The 19380-nt window shown below is 43.0% G+C and overlaps 1 protein-coding gene across 4 annotated transcripts in view; it reads right to left on the bottom strand.

Moving 5' to 3' along the window:
• Positions 1-446: 446 nt before the first annotated feature.
• Positions 447-19380, bottom strand: part of FBXO15 (F-box protein 15) — a 68417-nt gene continuing 49483 nt past the window's right edge. For all 4 annotated transcript variants that reach the window (XM_023224160.3, XM_023224162.3, XM_023224163.3 and 1 more), the window contains 2 exons: positions 7875-7999; positions 447-925 (listed from right to left, as the gene is read on the bottom strand). In XM_023224160.3, the coding sequence (XP_023079928.2) occupies positions 656-925; positions 7875-7999 (395 nt within the window). In that variant the 3' untranslated portion in view covers positions 447-655. The remainder of the gene's footprint in view (positions 926-7874; positions 8000-19380) is intronic.

Below are 19380 nucleotides of genomic sequence, written 5' to 3'. Positions count from 1 at the left end.
ATCCTGATCATCTGTCAATTTTCTTAAAGTATTTCTGCAGAGGAAGTTTTGGTAACTCATCCATCTCCATCCCCACTCACACAGAGCTGGTGTCCCCACTGGACTTGTACCGTGCCTTCCTCTTTTAAGTTATAACTTCCTTGTGATCTCAGATACATCTTCCCTTGTGAATGAGGCCACTGGTCTATTTCACTATTAAATACCAGTATGGCTGCTGACTGTCGTGAATGTAGCACTTTCTAATTCTAGTGAATACAACGAAGTTTATATTAATATTTAAGTACATTTTCTCATTTGAGTTTCTTACCAATAAAGAAAACCCGTTATGAGAACACACCCCTACACACACACACACACAGAGTGATCACATGATCATTTGCTTAAGTAGAAGTTCTTAGATTTTAACGCAGGGCGGAAGAGAAGTAAATACCTTTTTTTCTTTTTATATGAAGTTTCACTGTTATTTTTATTTTTAAAATTTAACTGAATCCTTCAAACATTAACTTAAAAATGACCCATAAATCGTAATTTCTAATGTGAGATGAAAGGCATCACACAGCACTCTGCAGATTTGCTTTATTTTAACTTTCAACACGAAAAACAAAGCCAGTCAAAAATAAACAACTAGATAACAACAATAATTTGCCACCTACTGCTAATATTCAGTCCCAAACCAACGGTTGATTTTTGCGATACTAAGGTAAAGGACCAGGTTGACAATAAGGTATTCTTCGGTCTCTCTGATCCACACCAGCTCCACATGCACTCTTCCTTCCCCATCGACGTAGTCCACGCTGTACGTCTGTCCCAAGAAGCTGGGGCCGTCAGAGGGTGTGGCAGGCGATCTCATGCACACCGGGGAACTGAAACACCAAAAGGGTTTCCCATGTTCATCCAAAAGAGTTACATCCATCATGGAACAACTCTGCAAAATAAACACAGATTGACAAGGATAAAAAGGTCAATCAGACCTGATTTTCACAGAAAATCGTGACTCTGTAAAACTGACTAGAAATGCTGCGTGTGGCATCAAAATCCAGAATACTATCATTGGTTTTCCATGGCCTACTTCATAACCTAGACTATACTTGGGCTGGTGTCTCATCACTTAATATTCATTCTCAAATATACACAGGAGCACTCACAGGGCTCAGTTTAGGACTGACTTAGCACTGGGAGCTCAGAGAAATGTGTCACAAATATTGTCCCTGTCCTCATGGAACTTAAAGTACAGAGGCTACAGATGTGACACAAATCACACCAACAACCAGTCAGTGCTTCCGAGCGCGAGGCGGCATCACCCTGAAGAGCAGTGTGGCTGTGTTCCTGGGTCTTCACTGCCACCACTAGGCCGTCCCCTCCCCTCTTCTGAGAAACCTCCTGCTTCTCCGAGGCTCTGAACTTCAGCTCTGTACCCCTGCTCCATGCGCGTCTCCGACATGTGCCAGCCTCCTGTCTGCCCACTCTCATTTCCAGGACTCTGGCGCCAGTCCTGCTGCCTGCCTCTCCCTCTCACTCTCTCCCAAGTCTTCCAAGTCTCACTGTCATCCCAAGTGATCCCAACATCCGTGGGGACCCTGGTGGAGCCTCCAGTATCCTGGACTCTCAACTCCTGAGCTGTTCAACTCCATGACCTCCTCCTCGACTTGACCTCAGTTACTCACTCCCACAGTCACACCACCGACACATCACTTCCCAGAAGCGGTCCACTTCCACTATCAACGCCTCAGGTACCCTGTCTTCTAACTGCCACCTTCATCTTCCAGCTGATTGACTGGATGATCTCCACTACAGCTGTACTTCAGATCCACCCAGTGTTTCACCCTGCAAGCCATGACCTATTAATGCATCCTGAATTACACTTAGCAGGACACAACTGTTCGTCAAAATAAAATGAAACAAAATGAAAGAGAACAGAGTCAGCACGCATTGCACAGAGTAAGCATAAACGTCATTTCATGAACGCTGTTTTCACTGCACATGAATGTGTGGTTTGTATATGCCCATAACGCAGTGGATATGTAAAAAGGCCTGAAGAGCACTGCCCATGGACCTAGCCCACCCGCCGCCAGCCCTTCCTTCTCCTGCCTCTTCCTTTCCACTTTAGATTTCACTGGCCTTCGCTGGAATAACACTCTTGCCAATGCACATACCTCCCTCGTTCCCTTCGCATCACAACTTAGGTCCAGGTCCAGCAAAACCCCAGCCCTGGAGGAGCCCAGTTGTTTTCTATCCGTCTGGACCTGAGCACCTCTGTCTGGACGTGAGCACCAAGCCCCGCAGGAGGGCTGCATACAGAGCTGCTGGGTGCCCATGCAGCCGCACCACCCTCAGCATGGCCTGAGGGTCCCACCCTGGCTCTCTGGGTGGCTCCCTCTCCGCCTCATGGAACAATGCCTCATCCCCTTCCTCAGCCCTCCACATCCTGCTAGGAGGGTGCTCTCTGCAGAGGACCTTGGCCTTCACAGAGAGGGGAGAAGGATGTTTTCCTCAACTTCCCACTGCAGATCCACAGCCCAGCTCCTCTGCACCCACCTCTCCTCACATGTGTTTCTCATCTGCTTCTCCCGGGTGTGGCCCTGTAATCTCCTGCTGCAGCATAGCCCATCTGGCAAAGGCACGACGTCCCCCTCTCCAGTGACTACTCTGTCCTCCCATCAGCTTTTAGCCTTCAACACATTCAAGTAACTCCCATCTTAGAGAGACAGCGAGAGAGAAACAGCCTCCCTGGGCCCCACAGACCCCTGTTCTTTGCTCACTTCCCACACAGCCCTCTCCAAAGAGCCGTCTCTGCTGGATTTGTCCATTAATACCCATTCACTTCTCAAACCACTCTGGCCTGGTATCCTTTCTCCATCATTTGACCGAACATCTCTTGGTAAGGCCACTAAATCCAGTGACCATCTGTCAGTCTGCCTCTCAGCAGTGTTTAGTTTTTCAAGAAAACATGAAGAGTAATTCCACCTCCCCAAATGCATCCAGAACCCACATGCCCTGTAGCTCTCTACCCACTCCCATTGCTGAGGTTTCTACAGCTTGGTCCTAGGCCCTATTTTCACCCTACGTAATCTCTCCCCGTAAGTGGAACTCATCTACATCCATATCCTAAGCTATCACCAACGTGCCTGTGATTCCCAAAAATTTATCTCCAGCCGAACTTCTTTTCCAAGTTCAAGCCCTAAATATTCAAGTGCATACTCAGCTTCCGGGATCTTTCAAGGGTCCCTCAAGTCCAGCAGAACTACATCCAAACTCAGGACCCTCCCAGCAAAGCTCTCCTGGTGCTCCTCATCCCAGGGATTGGTGAAACCATCATCAGTCATCTGGCTGTGCATGCCTGAAATGTGGGCGTCACTCTAGGGGCCTCCCTCCTAGCCCTGACGCGCCAACCATCACCCAGTCCTGTTAGTTCTTACCTCTCTTTCCAACAGCTTTACTTCTGTCCGTCTCCATTGCCACTGCCCTAATCCAAGTGCTATGGTCTGAACGTTTGTGCCCCTCAAACCCCGTGTCTTAAAATCTGATCACCAATGTGACTGTTTTTAGGAGGTGGGGCCTCTGGGAGGTGATTAGGTCATGGGAGCAGAGCTCTCATGAATAGGACTGAGGTCCTTATACAAGAGGCCCACAGAGCTGTCTGGCTCCTTCCACCAGGTGGGGACACTGCTAGAAGGTGCCTGCAGGAACTAGGAAGAGGGCCCTCACCAGACACCCATCTGCTGATGCTTTGACCTTGGGGCTTTCAGCCTCCACAACGGTAAGAAATAAGTTTCTAGGGCTAAAAGCCACCCAGCTGACGGTGGTTTGTGACTGCAGGCCAGGCCGACTAAGACACCAAGTGATTGCTCTTCCTTTGAGGAGTCAGCCATCCAGCTCATCCCCCACTCATTCCCCACATTCAGAAGACACACCTTCACAAAACATGAGTCTGAGCATGCCACCCAGAGCTTAAAACCCTGAGACAACTTTCCATGGCTAGAAAGCTGCCCTGAGACAACTTTCCTTAGCCACTGGGCTAGCAGTCAGTTGACTGTGTTACTTACAACCTCACCAAACCCACCAGCATAGAGATGGTGGTGAGATCCCATGGGAGGAAGGAGGTGGAGCCCTGGGTCCCATCACCTGCAAGAAGGTTGAGGAGGAGAAACCCTGGCAGAAGTCAGGAAGGAGCGGCCGGTGGGGCACAAGGGCTCCTTGGTGAGGACGCAGCTCACAGCCCTAAGCCGTCAGTGGGTGTCTCAGTCTTTCTGCTCTCCCAATCCCTCTGCTGCCAGATCAAGAGCTGGGAGCTGATTCTCTTCTGAAGCCCTCCTAGTTCTCAAAGTCCAGCATTCTCCAATTCCCTCCTAACCTAAAACATGGCCTAGCACACAATAGGCACATCAAACTCTTTAACAACATCTATAGATACACCAAAATCCAAATTCTTTCCTGAGGGTTTCAAGGCCCCTCCTGACATGCCCCAGCTGCCTTTCCAATGCCCCCCAATCACTCTCACTCCTGTCCCTGGGCGCTAGCCCATCCCAGGCAGGACAGCCAGCTAGGAAAAGGCCCGCCTCAGCACCAGCTGCAGTGGCACAATGGGTCTCGCACCCCTCCTCGGGTCAGCTGCCCCTCACCTCTAGAACCTCGCTCCTTATTTCCCATCCTGTCCGAAGCATCTCTTTCTCCACTGGGTTCCTACTCTAGAATAAATCACTCCCAATCTTCTGGAGGGGGATGCATGTCAGAACCTCCCACGAGCCTTCCTCCCACTGGCCCTTTCCTCTTTCTCCTCACAGAGCTTGTTTTCAATCCTCTCCTAAATCAGTCCCTCGCACCCTGTAAGTCCAGGAGGCACATCTGAGCCGTCGGCAGACCTCACCCTCCTCGCAGGAGGAAGTCTCTCCTCACCTGCGCCCCCATGGACCAGTGAACTACGCCAGGCTCAAAACTCAGCGTCTGGGGAGAGTGCAGCACTTGCACATGTGGGACTGTCCTGTTCTTCCTGAGCTGTTCAGTTGTATCAGCACCAGCAGCCCTCATCACCCATGCAGCTGCAGTGCTTGTCAAGCAAAGTGGCCAGGGTGCCTTTCTCATGGGTCACGGCCACCCGCAACATGCTGAGCCACGATGTGCCCATAGCAGGCTCTACTGAACTCAACTGTTCTTACGCAAAGCAGAACCACAGAACTCCACTGAAATATCTAGTCTAAATAAAAATTGATGCCAATCTCCATACGGATTTAGAAGTAACATTAAAATAACATCAAAGATGCCAACGAGTGAAAGAAAAACATAAAAGAAACATACGGGAAAACCCTCACCAAAAGAAAATCCATCCGTCTGAAATTCTGATAGGCACTGGGAGGAGACAGAGCAGGAGAGTATTTCACTTTGATTACCTGACTTATACTGAAGACTGCAGCAAGGTTACCTAGAGAGGATAGCCTAGCTGTTCAACATGACTTTGTAAAACAGCATGGTAACCACTTATAGAGCAAATGTCCTGCATGGATTCAGTACTAACACATGGCCACTGAAAGCATCTTTAAAGTATATTTGATATCATAGCTTGACTTTTTAAAAAAAGGAATATAAAACTGACCTACTTATAATGTGATTTTTTAAATATTTTAAAGTTTAATAATTTACCACATAAACGTATGATCTGTTGAGTTTTGCTCCAGAAACTCAACCTAAAGATACTTTCCACCTGAATTACCTCCACAGCACTAAGTGTTGGAGGTCACTCAACTCTGAGGTTGCAGGAAGGTGAAGATTCTCATGGGAACAGTAGGTCCCAAGGACATCAGATGTCCTCTCATGACCGCACATCACTTCAAACAACACGACCCAACCAGGCAGCATCCTCCGTCATTATCGTTAATACATTCTCACTTCTCTGTCCTTCCACCAGCATCATATTTGGGTGATGCACTTTCTCAGTAGCCTATGCTCTGACAGGCATTGTAAACTATGTAGTAGAAGCTCCTCATCAGAGGTTGTGTCTACAATTTCCAGAAGGAGCAGGGTTTTTATTTTACATTTTTTTAAAAGTCATATGTACCTAAGAAACTTTCTAAGCTTATGTCCATGCTTTAAAAAAGTTTTTAACTCCTTCCAAGCAATTTCTTAAAATATATGTTATTTCACTATTCTTAGGGTGATCAGATTCCTGGAGAGAAATATCTGAGCTGCACAGCAAATACAAGGAATATGACATCACTGATCTGACTTTTTATTCTTTTGGGAATTCTGAGGACAGCTTAGTCTTAATATTGAACCCAAGAGCATAAAAGGCAAACAGAAAATAAACCACATCTTCCCTCCAGGCCCAAGGGAGAAGGTACAAGCTTTTGAGCTATTTGCTATCTTCTCCCAAAGCCCATCTGAGAGGAGGAATTATGGGGAAAACTGTCCAGGGACATGCAATCCATTCCCTACTTTAAAAACTCAAAATCCTGCTTTCAGATCAAGCTGTTTTTCTAAAAACCTGTGCACCTGAGTCACATTGGTTTAGCAACCTACAGAATCACTTCTTGGAGCTCATGTAAAAGTCCAATTTTGAAGCTGTATCTTCAGCTTCTCTGAGAACTTCTATGAGAAATCTGTGAGTGCATCTGCTGCTAAGATGCTATTTAGGGTTGGTCCATTATGTAGCTTAGTCTGCCCTACATAAAGTCCCATTGGAGATTTTGTTTTTAATGATCAGAAGTGGGATAAAGCTTTCTTTGTATAATTACTACACTTCCCTTTTTTCTCCCAATGAGAACTAAATGACTGCTCTCATCTTGCTCTGGACTACCAGAAAACACAGAACAAATTTATTTTTAAAAATTATGCTGACCCTTTCAAAGACTGTCACATTCATATTCTGCCTTTCTTGATCCTCAAGGTCTATTTGATGTGAATATTTTATCTTAGTACCTATTTTTATTATAAGCTTTATCGAAATCTGAAGAAAAAGAAAGAAGGTAGGTCTGTTCTCTTAAAGGCATGAAACAATATGGTGTGTGATAAACATAATTTTTACCAAAATTTAAACATTTGCTATGAATAAATAGGATTTGTAAAATATCTCATTGTATCAAATATCAAGTGGCTCAAGGGACAGTGCTTCAGGATACACTCTTGGTCCCGGTCGTCATCACTAACAGTTCTAACGAGGTGCCCAGGCACAGCGCAGAATAAAGCCATGTTACAGGAAGTCCCCGCAGTCACAGGAGATTGATCCCACTGGTCCCTGGGACCATGAAAATCTTGTTCATCCCACAAAATAAAGATGGAGAGTGACAAGAACCAGGAGCAGCCATGGGCACAAGGACAGAAGAGAGCAAAACTGTGAGAACATCTTTCTCCTGTTCCTCCTCCTCCCTCCTTCCCTGCCACTTCCCAACCACTAAATCAACTCTCCCACCCATGTGGCTAATCTTTTATATAACAGTTCAAGGAAATCCCTATATCCTGGACTATGAATTTATAACTGCAAAAAGTTTTAAATTGGTACATGGATGATCAAGATGTTTTGAGTAGATGTTGCCTGCCTGGTCCAACCTTCAGTTCCACTCTCTTTCCACAAAACAGAGGTGCTTTGAGGAAGTAGGGGGCTGTAATCAACAGTGTTCTGAAACGCTGCTGCAGACTGCCTGCCTCTCCAACTCCACCACACTCAGTGACACGTGAAAGGTCCTCAATAAGCATCTCATGAGTGAATCCACTGGTTGTCAATGGCTAACAGAATATGCACCAACCTTCAGAAACTAGAACAATAAATCCAGGACTATAAAAGAAACATCATATGTATATGATTATATAATCTACACATATAAACTGACCTTTTATTATATAGAAATCAAGTTACTTGAAGAAAAGAAAACGGTTCTGTTGTTTACCTTTATACAGCCATCAAAAATATCAGTTTTCCAGGAGAGGCCAACTTTTCCAATAAGAGGTAAGTGTTCTCTGTTATTTTTTAAATGTATAACAATGAGCTTCACATGTCCATTTTCAATATTTCCTGAAAAGATATAAGATTGTTTCAATCACTGTCTTCCAATGCAGGACAAGCCAAGCACGTTCAGTCAGTGACTTCATGAGGACACCTCACCCTGGTAAGCCCTGGCCTCACCGACGGGGACAACATGGGCACAGCAATCCCAGCCTCCGGCTTGAGGCCAGAGCGACGCATCTGTGTCCCAGAGGCAGCAACATTCACAAGTACCCAGAAAGGTGATGTCAGAAGTGAGTCAGGGGAAGCCAGCTGAGGTGAGCCTGGATAGCCACCTGTCGCTGATGGAAAGGTGGCTGCTGAAGGAAGAAAGCGTTCTTCTGATGTGGGTAAGCCAACAGTGCTGGAAACCGGTATCTATAATTACAGAGCTCAAGAAAGCAGGTGGAGAAATGGCAAAGAAACAAGGGGGCTGGAGAGCAACCGAACCTGAAGAGGAGTGGAAGAAACTCATAGGAAATAAAAAAACTCATACGAAAACACCTCTGCACATGCTTGTAACTGAGTGAGAGTCCGTGCACATGCCCACCTAGTTGGAGGCCAAACCCTGTGGCCCTCTGCTGCCAGCTCCAAGCCAGCTACGGCAGCCTGGCCACATGGAGGAGCCCTCGCACCCACGCAGCACACTAGCCCTGCTGCCCTAGGCCTCCTGTGGCAGGGAGAGCCGCGGCACCACTCGGCTTCACACAGACACAAGCTTCCTGGTTCTGTCTGAACACACCCTGAGAAGCGATCATCAGGCACAGCAACACAACTCACACCCGAGAGTTCTCCAGAGACGGAAGTCTGAACAAAGGGAAGGTGCAAGTCACCGGGCAAAGCAGACGGAAAAATCATGGAAAAGAGCAAGTGTTCTCCAGCCCTGGCCTGGTTATTTCACGAGACAAAATAAAACCAAAGCCAAGCTGTCTTGGGAGCCACAGCTCTGTTCTAGAAATGTTATACAGTGTTCTCCAACTTCAGTGTCACCAGAAGGTTATATATAGCCCACGCTTTGCCAGGGTCCTCTAAGTGAGAGACAACACAGAGGCAGGGTTTCCAGCCCCGCAAGGGGAGCTCCTCGCCCAGATGCCACACTGCTGGTTTCTCCTCGTCTTATTTCTGTTCCGAGGACACAGGCAGCCCACATTTTCCTCTCTACTGCTGAGTAATTAGCAAGAACTGTGTAGCTTCCCTTCCAGTCTCCCCAGGCGTAGGAAGAAATGCCAAATGACACAGACCATTCCCAGGTAACAGCTCTGCCATCACCTCATCACCTCGTCACCTCAGCAGGGCTTGACGGAAGCAGGGAGGAAGTGTATGAAAAGTGAGGCCTCAGTGGAGGCACCGTAACCACATTCTGAATGGACCAGATGTGACTCTGCTCTGTCCTGCACTACTGCAGCCACGTGCAAAATCAAGGGAGGCCTCCAACTGGTGCAGCAAAGGCAGGCAGCCGACGGTGCCTACAGAAAACCAGGAACTCATCTTCCACACAGCTTGTCCCCAGGACACGGCAGAAAATGCACTTCAAAGTATAGCAGCCAATAACGTCTCAATGGCAACTGTCTGAGCTAATAAACATCAAATCTCTGTAGGAAGCAGAGATTGTTATTTTGTTATTACCAGGTATTCTCCCACTTCAGAACAATTGTAACACTGTGGTGTCTCCAAAGGTCAGAGCTCTTTCCGCCAACCCTCTGTAACCACTTACAAGACAGAGAAAGGTTAAGCTCTTCCTACATTTAGACAATCTGCACATGGAACAGATGTGTGAAAGAGTGTGTATATAAAATAGGTGTGTTTTTGAGTACTTATTGTATAACAACCACAGAGTTAGACACTTAATAGCTTAGAAGAATACATTAACATCTCAAATAATAATATTAATTGGGCATTATAATTTTCTGAATTCACAGGTGGTAAAACTGATGCAGGGAGGTTAACAGTAACTTGCCCAAGGTTAACGGCAGAAACACAATCCAAACCCTGTTCTGTGTCCAGAGTCTATGTTACAATAGAGTAAGAAATATGTGAAACATATCACTAAGTAATTATCTACTAGCCAAGAATTTATAATGCAGATTCAGATTCTCATGTTTGTTTTCATATTACTCCCAAGAGAAATGCCTATTTAGAAATTAGCAAGCAGAATACACTGGGAAATCACTCTGGCTTCCCAATACTTGAGGTAATGGCTCAGCCTGTGAGTACCATGCTCAGCCTCCACTCCCAGCCCTCCTTATAAGCAGGTCACTGATGATGCAGGCTCCTTCCATGAGACACATGTGTTCCTGCAAACCTGGGGTCGGAAATGAGCATTGAGAGAAGGGACAGAATGGGAAGAGCCATCTGCTGGCAGAGGCAGAGGCAGTGGCAGCGGCCTGCTCCTCATGCTGGCAGGGGTAGAGGTCCAGAGGCTGCTAGTGGCTACTATACTGGTGACAGTTTCAAAAGACAAACCACAGAGCATAGCTTTGCATCTATAAACAGAGTGTGGCTCTCCTAGACCGACTATAAGCAAGTATATCAGTATATCCTTTATTAAATTCCCATGCTCCTTAAGTCATTCGGAATAAATTCTGTTCTTGGAGACTCTAATCTTAACTTACCAATACACAAGACCATCTGCAAAATTCAGCAAAATACAATTTGAGGCTCACCATCCTTGGTTTCCAGTGACACTGTACCTGTAAGCATGGCCTTTAGACGCATAAAGACCCACTCCAAACCCTGCTCAGCCATTTACTAATGTATAACCATGGTCAAGTTCCAAACTCAGTAAAATACAGATACAAATAGCACTTGATAAGGCTTTGTGAGGATGAATGGAACTGGTAATAAATATTAACATTATACAGTAGTTGATTATGTATGCCAAGCTAAGTGTGTTAAGTACCCTCTATGCTTTATCTCAATAATAATATTCTATCTAAAGACTGCCAAGTGCGTTGTCAAGCAGAATGTGGAGATGTGCCACGTCTGTAGACCGGAAGACCCAATATAGTGAAGATGTCCAGTCACCCAAACTTATCTATTATAGTTTCACACAATCACAAGCATAATCCCAACAGGTACTTGAGAAAATTGTTTACAAATAATTAATACTTACATAAATAATGATATTGGCAAGATGATTCTAAACTCCATATGAAAATGCTATGGACCTAAAATAGCCAAAACAATGTAGGAAAGGAAAAAAAAGTTGACTTCAAGACTTACTATAGAGCTACAGAAATCAAGACAGTGTGGGATTGTGTTTATAAAGACACACAGATTGGCTGGGCGTAGTGGTTCACACCTGTAATCCCAGCACTTTGGGAGGCCGAGGTAGGCGTTATCACCTGAGGGCAGGAGTCTGAGACCTGCCTGGCCAACATGGTGAAACACTATCCTACAAAAAATACAAAAATTAGCCAGGTGTGGTGGCGGGCATCTGTAATCCCAGCTACTCAGGAGGCTGAGGTAGGAGAATCGCTTGAACCCAGCAGGCAGAAGTTGCAGTGAGCCAAGATCGCACCACTGCACTCCAGCCTGAGTGACAGAGCAAGACTCCGTCTCAAAACAACAACAAAAAAGGACACATAGATCAATAAAATGGAATAGATGGGTTCAGAAATAGACCACACTTTTACAAGCAATTGATTTTTGACGAAGTCATCAAAATGATTCGATGAGCAAAGAAAGTCTTTTCACAAATGGTACAAAAACAACTGGACATCCACACCGGGAAAGAACATCAACTTTTCTTCTAATTTACACAAAACCAGTTAAGGACAGATAACAAACCGAAATGCAAAAGCTGAAACCATAACAATGGTAGGAAAAACAAAGAAGAATATCTTTACAACCTGGGATAGAAAAAGTTTTAAAACAGGAAAAAACAACCAGGAAATTTAAAATTGATTAGATTTCATCAAACGAGAAACACTAATTTGTAACACTTACTTTCATAATAAGTCATCAGATGTACAAACCAAGAAAACACATACTAACAAGTACTAATAAATATGCTATAATGAATTATCTGCTCTGAGTTTTCTAGGTAATTACCACTCAGAAAGGAGTATACTGTTTCTAATGCTTTACCTATTATAAATTCTTGGGGAGTATAACCTGAACTAGACACAGAAAAAAAATTAATATCAAGAAACTTGTTAATATCAAGAAGGAACAAAAAGTCACCTATTTTTGGAATTACAACAATAAAAAGATGATAACATGATATATACAAAAATAACTGAAGAAAAACCAAAAACATTAAAGAAGAATTTCATAATGAGATCATCTGCACATATCAGGTTCTGCTGCTAAAGAGCTGAACAATTTCATACCTCTAAGGCCCATAACTTTATTTTCATACCCTTGACATTTTCTACTCTATCTTACAGAGTAAGCACTGAACAGTTTTGGTTTTTTGTTTTTGTTTTTGTTTTTTGAGACGGAGTCTCGCTCCGTTGCTCAGGCTGGAGTGCAGTGACACGATCTTGGCTCACTGCAAGCTCCGCCTCCTGGGTTCATGCCATTCTCCTGCCTCAGCCTCCCAAGTAGCTGGGACTACAAGCGCCCGCCACCACGCCCCGCTAATTTTTTGTATTTTTAGTAGAGATGGGGTTTCACCATGTCAGCCAGAATGGTCTCAATCTCCTGACCTCGTGATCTGGCGGATCCCGCCTCAGCCTCCCAAAGTGCTGGGATTACAGGCGTGAGCCACCGCACCCAGCCAGCACTGAATAGTTTTTAATTGGTATTTTAATAGAAAGTATATTACAGAAAGTCTATAGGATATAGAGCAAATCTAACAAAATATGGAAACATAATAAATAAGAATTTGTTCACAAAGGCAACACAAAAATAAGTATTAATAAATGGAGAAAGATGGAGGATCTACATAAAAGCATTTCTCCAGGATACTAGAGGGAAACTTAAAAACAAGCCTATCTCAGATGTACTGCAGATTTGGTTCTTGACCACAGGAATAAAGCAAATATCACAAAAAAAGCAAGTCACATAAATTTTCTGGTTCCCCAGCGCATATAAAAGTTATGTTTATACTATACTCTTTTAACTGTGCAATAGCATTGTGTCTAAAAAATAATGTACATATTTTAATTCAAAAATACTTTATTGCTAAAAAATGCTAATGACCATCTGAGCCTTCTGCAAAGCATTATCTTTTTGCTGGTGGAAGGTCTTGCCTCAATGTTGATGACCAATGACTGATCAGGATGGTGGTTGCTGAATGCGGCTGTGGCATTTTTTTAAACTTTTATTTTGGTTCAGGAGTACATGTGGAGGTTTGTTACACAGGTAAACTGCATGTTGCAGGGGTTTGTACAGATTATTTCATCACCCAGGTAATAAACATGGTACCCGATAGGTAGGTTTTGGATCCTCACCTCCCTCCAACCCTCCACCCTCAAAGAGGACCTGGTGGTATCCGTTGTTCCCTCCTTTGTGTTCATATGTACTCCTTGTTTAGCTTTCACTTATAAGTGAGAACATACCGTATTTTGTTTTCTGTTCATTAGTTCACTTAAAATAATGGCCTCTAGCTCCATCTATGTTAGTGTAAAGGACATGGCTGCGTAATATTCCATGGTGTACATGTACCACATTTTCTCCAGTCTACTACTGATGGGCATTTAAGTTGATTCTATGTCTTTGCTATTGTGAATAGTGCTGTAGTGAACATATACATGCATGTGTCTTTATGGTAGAATAACTTACATTCCTTTGGGAACATACCCAATAATGGGATTGCTGGGTCAAATGGTAATTCTCTTTGCAATTCTCTGAGAAATTGCCAAACTGCTTTCCACAATGGCTGAACTAATTTACATTCACACCAGCAGTGTATAAGTGTTCCCTTTTCTCCACAACCTTGTGAGCCTGTGTCACTTTTTTGAATTTTTAATAATAGCCATTCGGACTAGTGTAAAGTGGTATCTCACTGTGGCTTTGATTTGCACTTCTCTAATGATCAGTGATATTGAGCATTTTATCATATGCTTGTTGGCAGCATGTATGTCTTCTTTTGAAAATTGTCTGTTCATGTCCTTTGCCCACTTTTTAATGTTTTTTTTTTTTTTTTTTTTTTTTTTTTTGCTTGTAAGTTCCTTACAGATGCTGGATATTAGATCTTTGTCAAATGCAGAGTTTGCAAATGTTTTATCCCATTGAATAGGTTGTCTGTTTACTTGGCTGATAGTTTCTTTTGCTGTATAGAAGTTCTTTAATTTTAAAGTCCCATTTGTCAATTTTTGTTTTTGTTGCAATTATTTTTGGTGTCTTCATCATGAAATCTTTGCCAGTCCCATATCCAGAATAGTATTTATTAGGTTATCTTCCAGGGTTTTTATAGTTTTAGGTTTTACATTTAAGTCTTTAATACATCTTGAGTTGATTTTTATATGTGGTGTAAGGAATTGGTCCAACTTCAATCATCTGCATATGGCTAGCCAGTTATCCCTCCATCATTTATTGAATAGGAAGTCCTTTCCCCATTGCTTTTGTCTCTTTGTTGAAGATCAGATGGTTGTAGGTGTGTGGTATTATTTCTGGGCTCTCTATTCTGTTCCATTGATCTATGTGTTTGTTTTTATGCAAGCACCATGCTGTTTTGGCTACTGCAGCCTTGTAATATAGTTTGAAGTCAGGAAATGTGATGCCTCCAGCTTTGTTCTTTTTGCTTAGGATTGCCTTGACTATTTGGGCTCTTTTTTGTTCCATATGAATTTTTAAATAGTTTTTTCTACTTCTGTGGAGAATTTCACTGGTAGTTTGATAGGAAAAACATTGAATCTATAAATTATTTTGGGCAGTCTGGCTATTTTAACAATATTGATTCTTCCTATCCATCAGCATGGAATGTTTTTCCATTTGTGTCATCTTTAATTTCACTGAGGAGTGTTTTGTAATTCTCACAGAATTAAAAAATAAATCTCACAGAGGTCTTTCACCTCCCTGGTCAGCTGTATTCCTATTCATAGGTATTTTATTCTTTTTCTCTTAAGTTCTGGGATACATGTGCAGGGCATACGGGTTTGTTACATAGGTAAACATGCGTCATGGTGGTTTGCTGCACCTATCAACCTATCACTTAGGTATTAAGCCCCACATGCCTTAGCCATTTATCCTGATGCTCTCTCTTTCCACACACACAGCCCTTGACAGGCCCCAGTGTGTTTTGTTCCCCTAGGTATTTTATTCTTTTTGTGGCATTTGTGGATGGGAACGTGTTCTTGATTTGGCTGTCAGCATGGATGTTGTTGGTGTACAGAAACGCTACTGATTTTTGTACATTAATTTTGTATCCTGAAACTTTGGTGAAGTTGTTTATCAGATCAAGTTTTTGAGCAGAGACTATGGGGGTTTTTAGTCATATAATCATTTTGCCGGCAAATAGGGATAGTTTGACTTCCTATTTGGATGCCTTTATGTCTTTGTCTTGTCTGATTGCTCTAGACAGGACTTCTAGTACTATGTTGGAGTGGTGAGAGAGGGCATCCTTGTCTTGTTCCAGTTTTCAAGGGGAATGCTTCCAGTTTTCGCCCATTCAGTATAATGTTGAATTTGAAATAGATGGCTCTTATTATTTTGAAGTACGTTCCTTCAGTGCCTAGTTTGTTGAAGGTTTTTATCATGAAGTGATGTTGAATTTTATCAAAAGCTTTTCCTGCATCTATTGAGATAATCATGGTGGTTTTTGTTTTTAGTTTTATTTGTTATGAGTCACATTTATCGATTTGCATATGTTGAACCAACCTTGCATCCTGGGGATAAAACCTACTTGATCATGGTGGATTAGCTTTTTGATGTGCTGCTATATTCAGTTTGCTAGTATTTTGTTGAGGATTTTGGCATCTATGTTCATCAAGGATATTGGCCTGAAGTTTTATTTTTAATTGTGTCTCTGCCAGGTTTTGGTATCAGGATGATGCTGGCCTCACAGAATGACTCAGGGAGGAGTCCCTCCACCTCAATTTTTTGGAATAGTTTCCCTAGGAATAGTACCAGCTCTTCTTTATACAGCTGGTAGAATTTGGCTGTGAGTCCTTCTGGTCTGGGGCTTTCTTTTGGTTGGCAGGCTTTTTATTATTGATTCAATTTTTGAACTCATTACTGATCTGTTCGGGGAGTCACTTTCTTCCTGGTTCAGTCTTGGGAGGGTGTATGTGTCCAAGAATTTATCCATTTCTTCTATATTTTCTAGCTTTATGTGCATAGAGTTGTTCATAATAGTCTCAGGGTTTTTGTATTCCTCTGGGGTCAGTGGTAATGTCCTCTTTGTCACTTCTGATTGTATTTATTTGTATCTTCTCTATTTTTTATAACTCTAGCTAGCAGTCTATCTTAATTTTTTCAAAAAAAAAACTCCTGAATTCATTAATATTTAGCACAATTTTTCACATCTCAATTTCCTTTAGTTCAGCTCTGATTTTGGTTATTTCTTGTCTTCTGCTAACTTTGGGGTTGATTTGCTCTTGGTTTTCTAGTTCCTCTAGTTGTGGTGTTGTATTGTTAATCTGAGATCTTTCTAACTTTTTGATGTGTGTGTTTAGTGCTATAAACTTCCTTCATAACGCTGCCTTAGCTTTGTCACAGAGATTTTGATATATCGTATCTTTGTTCTCATTAGTTTCAAATAATTTCTTTATTTCTGCCTCAATCATTTCCCAAAAAGTCACTCAGGAACAAGTTTTTTAATTTCCATGTAATTGTATGGTTTTGAGTTTCTTAATATTGATTTCTATTTTTATTGTGCTGTGGTCCAAGAGCATGGTTGGTATGATTTTGGTTTCCTTTATTTTCATTCGCTGAGGATTGTTTTATGTCTGGTTGTGTGGTTGATTTTGGAGTATGTGCCATGCACAGATGAGAAGAACATATATTCGGCTGTTTGGGGGTGAAGTGTTCTGTACATGGCTATTAGGTCCATTTGGTCAAGTGTCAAGTTCAGGTCCTGAATATCTTTGTTAGTTTTCTGCCTTGATGATCTAATACTATTAGTGGGGTACTGAAGTCTCCCACTATTATTGTTTGGTTATCTAAGTCTCTTCATAGGTCTCTAAGAGCTTGCTGTATGAATCTGGGTGCTCCTGTGTGGGGTGCGTCCATATTTAGGACAGTTAGGCCTTCTTGTTGAATTGAGCCCTTTATCATTATGTAATGTCCTTCTTTCTCTATTTTGATTTTTGTTGCTTTAAAGTCTGTTTTGTCTGAAATTGGAATAGTAACCCCTGCTTTTTTCTCTTTTCTGTTTGCTTGGTAGATTTTTGTCATTCTACATCCCTTGAATCTATGGGTGTCACTGCATGTGAGATGGGTGTCCTGAAGACAGCAAACCATTGGGTCTTGCTTCTCTAAATCCACTTGTCACTCTGTGCCTTTTAATTGTGCCATTTAGCCTGATTATATTCAAGATTTGTGTTGATGTGTCTAGATTTGTTGCTGTCATGTTGTTAGCAGTTACTATGTAGATTTGTTTGTGTGGTTGCTTTACGGTGTCACTGGTCTATGCACTTAGTGTGTTTTTGTAGTGGACAGTAATAGTCTTTCATGTTTACAACTACCTTGAGGACCTCTTGTAAGGCAGGTCTGGTGGCATCAAAATCTCTTAGCATTTGCTTGTCTGAAAAGGATCTTTCTCTTTCACTTATGAAGCTTCATTTGACGGGATATCAAATTCTTAGTTGAAAATTATTTTCTTTAAGAATGCTGACTAAAGGCCCCTATTCTTTTCTGGCTTGTAGGGTTTCTGCTGAAAGGTCCACTGTTAGTTTGATGAAGTTCCCTTTGTAGGTAACATGCCCCTTCCCCCTAGCTGCCTTTAATGTTTTTTCTTTCATTTTGATCTTGGAGAATCTGACGACTATGTGTCTTGGGGATGGTCTTCTTGTGTAGTGTTTCACAAGGGTTCTCTGCACTTCCTGAATTTGAATGTTGGCTTCTCTAGAGAGGTTGAGGGAATTTTCACAGACCTTATCATAAAATATGTTTTTCAAATTGTTTGCTTTCTCTTCATGTCTTTCAGGGAGGCTGATGCATCGTAGATTTGGTCTCTTTGATCCCATACTTCTTGGAGATTTTTTTTCATTCTTCTTCATTGTTTTTTCTTTATTTTTGTCTGACTGACTTCTTCTGTAGAGCTGGTCTTTAAGCTCAGATTCCTTCCTCAAGCTTGATTGATTCTGTTATTACTTGTGATTATATTCTGAAATTCTTGAAGTGAGTTTTTCAGCTACACCAGCTCAGTTTAGTTCTTTCTTAAATGACCATTTCATTTCCCATCTTCTGTATCATTTTATTATAGTTCTTAGATTTCTTGGACTGTGTTTTGACATTCATCTGAATGTTGATGATTTTTGTTCTTATCCATATTCTGAATAATATTTCTGTCATTTTAGTCATTTCATCCTGCTTAAGAACCATTGTGGGGGAACTAGTGTGGTCGTTTGGAGGTAAGAAGACACTATGGCTTCCTGAGTCGCCAGAGTTCTTGCACGGGTTCCTTCTCATCTGTGTGGGCTGATATTTCTTCAATCTTTGAAGTTGCTGTACTTTGGATAGGTGTATGTTTTTGCTTTTATCTTTGATGTCCCTGGCGGTTTGATTGTGACATAAGGTAGACTGAGTTGACTGGTTTCATTTCTGGTAGATTTTGTGGGGGCCAACGCTCAGCTCAGCACCCCTAGGCCGCATGTTTTAACTCTGGAAGACTGATATCAGGACCCCAGCTTTGTTCTTTGACCCCCCCTGAGGATGGAAAGCTGCTGTGCGAGAGGAGCCAGTGTTCCCACAATGCTGGTCACAACACTCTAATGGGTGGTGCCAGATAAAGCATCATGTGGATGCAGCAGGATCCATGCTTGTTTGCATGGGCGAGCAGCAGCAGCACAGCAGGGTGCATGCTTGTCATCTGAGACACAGGGCTGGTGGGCCCAGAGAAGGGGGTGGTGGGGCAGAGAAGGGCACAGGCTGCTGGGGTCCATACACACATTCACACCCACAGCTGTGTTGACACAGGGGCAGGGTGCTGGCAGGCGCAGAGCTGGCTACCTCCATGCATGTGTTCATACCAGCAGAAGTGGCAACACAGAGTGGGGGCAGGCCTGCTGTTGTCTATGCACATGTTTGTGCCAGCAATGCACACGGACAACAGGTGGGGGGTGTGCTCATGCCAGCAGCAATAGCATGGTGGAGTGCACATACACCCACATGCTGGAAAGAAAGGTAAGGCAAGGTTCACTCACACACGTGTGCCGGCAAAGCAATGAGGGGGTGGCCGCAGACAAGTGCATGCTAGCAAAGTGGCATAGGGTAGTCTGCAATGAGGAATGAATGCATGTGGGCTGGTGCGTGTCAGCGAGGGCCACTCTGTTGGCGCTCTCTGATGGTCAGGTGTGGTC

Source organism: Piliocolobus tephrosceles, chromosome 18 (genome assembly GCF_002776525.5).
Source record: "Piliocolobus tephrosceles isolate RC106 chromosome 18, ASM277652v3, whole genome shotgun sequence".
Lineage (NCBI taxonomy): Eukaryota > Metazoa > Chordata > Mammalia > Primates > Cercopithecidae > Piliocolobus > Piliocolobus tephrosceles.
Note: the sequence above shows the minus strand (reverse complement) of the source record. Positions and strands in the feature narration are given on the sequence as shown.